At 46.2% G+C, this 6,763-nt stretch overlaps 1 protein-coding gene across 1 annotated transcript; it reads right to left on the minus strand.

The window, feature by feature from the left end:
* Nucleotides 1-1,568: 1,568 nt before the first annotated feature.
* Nucleotides 1,569-4,060, minus strand: K441DRAFT_638363 (uncharacterized protein). The gene is made up of 8 exons (XM_067646536.1): nt 4,029-4,060; nt 3,947-3,973; nt 3,718-3,892; nt 3,646-3,657; nt 3,094-3,580; nt 3,020-3,043; nt 2,734-2,969; nt 1,569-2,680 (listed from the first exon to the last, which is right to left on the minus strand). Exons 3-8 carry the CDS (start codon nt 3,889-3,891, stop codon nt 1,679-1,681), a joined length of 1,935 nt encoding a protein of 644 aa, XP_067502837.1. The 5' UTR covers nt 3,892; nt 3,947-3,973; nt 4,029-4,060; the 3' UTR covers nt 1,569-1,678.
* Between the last annotated feature and the right edge of the window lie 2,703 nt (nt 4,061-6,763).

The following is a 6,763-nucleotide window of genomic DNA, read 5'->3' on the forward strand; positions in this document are numbered from 1 at the left end:
GAATCCACGGGCCCTGGGAAGTGTCCCTAGCCAAGATGCAAGGCCGGGCCTTAGGAAGTGTACAGATACTATATAAGGTGTAGGCTCTACGCCACCCAAACCAAATATACCAAAAAGGTAAGCGAGTATCTGGCACACTTGCCGGATAGAACAATATATATAAGCGAGGTGACACGTTACCTAATGTGGGTCTTGGAATTAGTCTTAATAATCTATTAGATATATGCTCTACAGTTAGTATTTATAACTTGTTTATTTCTATTTACTTAATCTAATTACTAAATTATTGTAGTTTCTACTAGCATTAATTTTTTAAGGATAATAATATCCTTAAGGCAATTATTATTACTATTAACTCTTTAATTAACCTCTACTACGGATCCTATTTAGGCCTACGTAGACTACTCTATAGGGAAAAACCTCTTGTATTATAAGAGTATATATATTAGATCCTACAATAGTCGTGATAGATTCGCGAGCACTACACCATCTCGTCAATTCCGGTGGTTAGCGCAGCCACGTCTGCACGGCCTTACTTTCCCTTAAACAGCAAAAATACCAAAACTTCCCCTACAAAAAGGCCGTGCAGACGTGGCTGCGCTAACCACCGGAATTGACGAGATGGTGTACAGTGCATTGCACGACTAGCTTCCCCTTAGGCGAGTTGCAGATTTGGTACAGGTATCCAATTTCGCCTGATTGCCACCAGCTGTACATAGTAATTGTAGCGAAGCCGTATGCTTGGCTGCAAGAACCTTTGCGATCTCCGCAGTGTCGTGAATTTTGTTAAATATCGTAAGGTTTCCACCCGTACGATATTACCAAATTTCATCGGCAATTGCACAGACAGCGTTGTATTCGCGTTTTGGTGGCAACAATAGAGGCGAAGGTACGGAGGATTGCGCAAAAAGAGATCTCTCTTTCCTTTTTAGGACGGGCGGTCAGTCCCCTAACTAAACGGGGATGACACGCTAAAGTTACGGGGGCTTTGTCCCCTAAGCACCAAGCTCGGGGCGCCTTAGGTCCCCCCAAAGGGCTGTTAAAAACAGGGAGCTTACCGCCCATCCCAAAAAGAAAGAGAAATCCCTTTTTGCGCAACCCTCCGTAGAAAAGGGGAGGAGATAAAGCGTACGTCTTTAATTTAATTCTCCTGGCCAACCAAGGCGATTCTCTAGGGCAACCGAGAAGGTCCTTGCGTGCAGCCACAGCCGTTCGCTACAATTACTGTGTATAGTTGGTGGCAGTCAAGCGACATTACAATACAGGTGGGAATGGGTCAGACGCCCCCCCTACTAGTACAGTAAACAAAATAACCTGGTCCCGCTACGTTCCTTTGGGCTCGCTTATTTTTGAACAGGTACTAGCAGGAGGGTCGTCAGAGGCATTAATGTTGCCCCCTTGTAGATGCGCGGCGGGGGGGCGAAGCTGGTTATGCACATCGCTGTAATCTATCCTGATTATATCTCAGGGAAAATTTGAACGCTCATCCATATGTCCAATATAAATAATTTCAAGAAGTCTAATCGCAAGTCCTCCTATGCTATCCCTTAAGGTCCTTCGAGAATTCGCTACTGGATTTGACTGGGCACCTGCATTGAACCGGGCTCTCCGATTGGCTGGTCCCTTATCGATAACCGTAGGACCTAAATCAACGGGTTAATGGATAAATAGGTATTTGTTATGCCTTATTCGCTTCAACCATCACTCCATCGAAATAAGCCCCCAAGTCCTCCACATCTTCAATCTCACCGATATAACCAGCATGCTGATCCGGCCGTAGTACAACCACACATCCCTTCTCCTTATCGACTCCATAATTCTCATAAGCACGGCCATTACCCTCATGATAGCTTTCATCATCGACATATATTTTATTATAATCCCATCCAACACGTTTATCAAATGGATGGAGTAGATTGGGAAAGTCGCGGAGCATTTCGACATCCCAGCGCTTCGCAGAATGCAGAGTTAGGATCTCAATGACGGAGTCGATGGGACGAGAAGCAGGTGTGAAGCGACGCAGGAACGAGCCTGGGGCATCAAGCTTGGCGCAGAACTTCTCAATGCGGGTTTTCTGAACAGCAGAGGTCACGTTACCGGCAAATAGGATGATACGGAAGCGTGAGTCGCTCTTTAGAAGCTGCTGTAGATGCCAAGGCCGGGCGTCCGACTGGTTGAGAACCTTAAACGAGGGCATACGCATACCAAGCTTGATATTTGCAGCGAGTTCTTGCTTACCAATTACTTGTTTGCCTATCACGCTATCGCCTTGATCAGCAGAGCTTCTGCCTTTCGCGACGAGCATGCTTGCGCTGTAGTCAACACTCAAGCCGGTAGCGAACAAGTTGCCTTTGAGAAAGGCGTCTTTGAACTCAGCCATCGAGACGCCAGATTCATCCATGAGGTCTTTCGCAGGTTTTCCGGAAAAAAGACGAGAGAACCGATGGTCGAATTCTATGAGGTCTTGCGCAACGCGGCGCCGTTCTGATTGGTACGTTTTCAGAATTGATCGTTGAGCGACGCCTTTGACGACGAGTCCAATCTTCCAGCCAAGGTTGTAAGCATCTTGCATACTTACATTCATTCCTTGGCCTGCTTTTGGAGAATGCGTGTGAACTGCATCGCCGGCGAGAAAAACACGAGTATAGGCATCGAATTGAGTCCCGACTCTCTGACCAATCTAGTAAGGGGATGTTAGCAAAAGAGTCATTCAACTTCTAGATTGGTACATACTTGATAAGCTGTCCACCAATCGCAGTATTCGTAGCTAAGCTTGTAGGGGCTGATTATTCTCTGAGCAGCTTTTAAGATCGTTTCGGGGGTGATCTTTGATCTGTCTGCTCGGCCAGTCGCGTCGGGAATGATTTCGGTCAGCTGGATGTATAGCCGGACCAATTTGTTTTCTCGAGGAATGACCATCATGCTGCCAGACTCGGCGCTATGGATTGCGCAGCGCATTCGGACATCAGCTGTATGAGGTTAGATGCCGTTCATTCAATTTAAATTAAGCATTACTTACGAAAGTCGGTAATAGGAATGATATCTGCAGAAGTCAGCAACCGATTCATCCGTAGAAAGGACTAAAGTCTATACCAAGTACACCCCATATGTAATCCGTAGCCTCTCCCTGCATCTCATACCCCAATTGTCTCCTTGTCCAGCTGTGTGCGCCATCACAACCCACCATGTATTTTGTCCTAACAATCTCGGCAGTGCCCTCCTTCCCTTTACTCTTCCTTATCAAGTCGTCCACATCATCCGCAGCGAGATTACTCCTGAACAGACCGTCTCCAACCTTGCTCGTCTTAGATTGTTCTGGTGTAGCCTCCTCATCCGTCAAATGTCGTAGTTTCACAGTTATAGGGTATGCGGAATTGTCTTCGACCTTGGACGTATCGATTTCAAGGGATTCTGGGAGGACGCCTCGCTCGACTTCGATTTTAGAATGTTTTTTGAGGTGATCAAGAAAGAAGCGCTCGATGCGGCCTTGGTGTAGGACGATCTGCGTAAATCGAGAGATCCCAGGAGGCGTGTCCGGGACACGATCAGAGCGGCGTATCACACCATCCGAGCCTGGGTTCTATTGGAACAGCTGTGAGCTCCCTCTGTAGAACCGAGATTTTTATTGTTGGGAGATAGCCTTACCCACATGTACATCTAACAAGCTACTTAGCACCTTCCCTATCCAATTGAGGGCATGCGGAAGTTCTTGCCTACCTCTAACATGTGATTGCTCTCCTTCCATGCGCGATCCGCAAACCCAAAGCTGTCAAAAATTTCCAAACTCCGGCATTGTAACCCATCAGCTTGGCCGTTGAAGATCTTGGTACCACGCTTGTCGATGATACGGGCATTGATGCCGCAGCGAGCCATCCACGCCGCCATCATCATCCTAGATACGCGTTAATGTCGAACTCTCTAGAACAGCTCCTAGCGTAAGGTCTACCCTGCAGGACCGGCACCCACGATGAGGCTGTAAAGTGAGCATTAGATGAATCCAAGATGCCTGGGGAGGATTGAAATCTTACACATCACAATTCGACTCCGGAATGATAGCTCCAGGCATATTGACTGCTCTTTAGTGGTCTTTAAATCTCGTGTTCAAGCACTTTCTTAGGGGGCTGAAGCGCTCAACACCGGCAAAGATACGACGGCCATGTCGGGTGTGACTGGCAATATATATATTCCAAGCTCCTGGGTACCATATCAATTAGTCTTGACGCATCGCGGCTCCACGAATCGCCGCAGGCGAATCGTCTCACGTCATCGCTAATTCTACACCATTCTGGCATATCCGGCTAAAAGCGCGTGTCGATCAAGCCTTCTACTAGCCGTATGTAGATTGATCGCCAAGATCAAATGGAAATATCCAAATAACCTTAACTCGTGATTATAAAGCCGAAGAAAATAGGATTACAAGCTTTAAAATTATATTAAATACTTATCTATTAAGGTTATAATAAAGCTCCTTTTCATTTTATATTACTAAGCAATATTAATAATACTTGACGCGTTCCTTTATATAAAAAGACTTATATACCATTTTAAGAAGTTATATTCGTAATAGTAAAAAGGTAGCAGTAGAGTAAAGAGAAGGTAACAAGTATAAGCTCGGGCCTTTAGAGCGCGGTTGCTTTCTAAACTCGATTACATTTTCTATATTAAATTATAATTTTATCTCATTATAAAAATTAAGAATTAAAAACTTTATATCTAATTTATTTAATTTATAGAAGAAAAAATCCATTTTTAACCTTTTTATTCTTTTTAACTTGCGTTTTATTATCGTATTAATAATAAATAAATAAAAAAGAAAATATATTTAATAGTTAAAGCTATTTACAAAGTCTAAAAATAGTACTATTGTGGTGGTGTAGATTGGACGTCGCCTACTGTCTTGGCATTTTCCTATATTTATAGAGCCTTCGGCTTCCTTCCTTCTTCCCGCTATTATACATATCACGACCTTACCAGTTACCGGAAATACACTCTTTTCTTTCTTTCTTACTGACTGACTGACTGACTGACTGACTGACTGACTGACCGACCGACCGACCGACCGACCGACAGACAGACAGACAGACTGACTGACAGCACCGTGACTTTCCTATCTTAGAGAGGTCGTACCCTCCCANATATTTTATGGCATTCCACGTGGGGACGACGGCAAGCTCTTTAGATTAGAAGTCTAGTGCTATATACATAGGAGACACGCAGGAATATACTACGACTATAGAAGAACTGCTAGCTGTAGAAGAACGACCAGCTGCAGAAGAACTGCTAGCTAGATAGACAAGACAGCAGAAGAAAACCAGGCAGTATCGCATAGCAAGGGGAACCAGGCAGTACCAGAAAAAGATAGGACAGCTAGACTTTACGCATAGGCCAAAGAGTGGCAATAAGAAGTAAAAGACTATGGGTCTATTAACCTAAATCGGATTTCTTTGCCACCTTGACTTAGTTACTGACTCGGTTACCGACCTAGTCACAGGAAGAGAAGGGTCTCGGAAAGTTATGTGTAAGGAGGTCGGGCGAACCAGCGAGCCAATCAGACAACTTTGACCGGCGGCTGGAGTTACCGAGATCTACTACCGAGCATGGCCAGACCTTTATTGAAGATGCAAAGACGACACGCCAAGGGCCAATCAATCAGATGGAAACGAGATCTAAGACATCTGGCGGCGAAGGAAGTTAGTACTGCCATTTACGAACAAAGGAGACAATACCGAGCACGGTCGCAAGCACACGAGATCAGATCTGTCCTTGAAAGCTTCCTATTCTGGCTTAGCTTTATCTTCTTTCGAGTCATCCGGATTATGTCAGCAGCAGCTCTAGAGGCGTTCCGTGAAGAAGTAGATGCGAGTAAAAGTAGGAGGCTTAGCAGCACCCTACCGCGCGGAATGACGGCAGTCCGAAACGGACGTACGAATCAAGACCCAGTAGCAGTAGATGAGGACTCTGTGTTCTCCCAGGGAGACCCCCCCTCGGGCGTCAAGAGGCAGGCCTCTGTTAGGGACATGGCCGTACAAGTAGACCAGCCGAAGCATGAACCAACACCAGGACAGCCATCTGGGACACCCTCATCTTAGGCAGCTATGCAAGCAGACCTACCGCAGCGTTTACCCGTGACCCCTAGGACCGATGACCCTCAGCAGACGAAGGATATGGGCCGCAAGGACCACCTGCAAGCTCCCAAGGAGACTCTAGATGCACCACCCTATGACTAGCAGTCGACGGCTCAAGACAAGATCTACGTCATGGTTCAGCCGATGCCAGCCCCAGGAACTGTTGGAACTCCTTACTTTACGGGACAGAACGTATCGCAGTTTATCGAGTAGTACGAACGGCTATGCGCCCGATATCATGTAACAAGTAAGAAACACCAGGGCCTTCCGGAGTACTGCGATTACTGGATAGGGATATGGGTCCAAAGCCTGCCTGAATTCACAGCTGGCAATTGGACGGAGCTTATAAGAAAGCTTAGGGCAGAATACCGAGCGGACGACTACTACCGGCGCATGGAGACAAGGGACTTCGTGGAAGCTTTCGTTCGGAAGTCAGCGGAGCAGCCAGGAGATCTGCGTCACTATATGCAAGATTTCACCAGTATCTCAGCTAAAGCGGTAGCCGCAGGAAACCTTACTGAGCAAGAGAAGGGGTGGTGGTTTATGCGAGGACTCCCAATTGAATACAGCAGATATGCAATAGAAAGGACAGGAGCCGTAGTAGACAAGCCTAGCACCTTTGTGTTCGAAAGACTGAA

Source organism: Cenococcum geophilum (genome assembly GCF_001692895.1).
Source record: "Cenococcum geophilum 1.58 unplaced genomic scaffold K441scaffold_27, whole genome shotgun sequence".
NCBI classification, from domain to species: domain Eukaryota; kingdom Fungi; phylum Ascomycota; class Dothideomycetes; order Gloniales; family Gloniaceae; genus Cenococcum; species Cenococcum geophilum.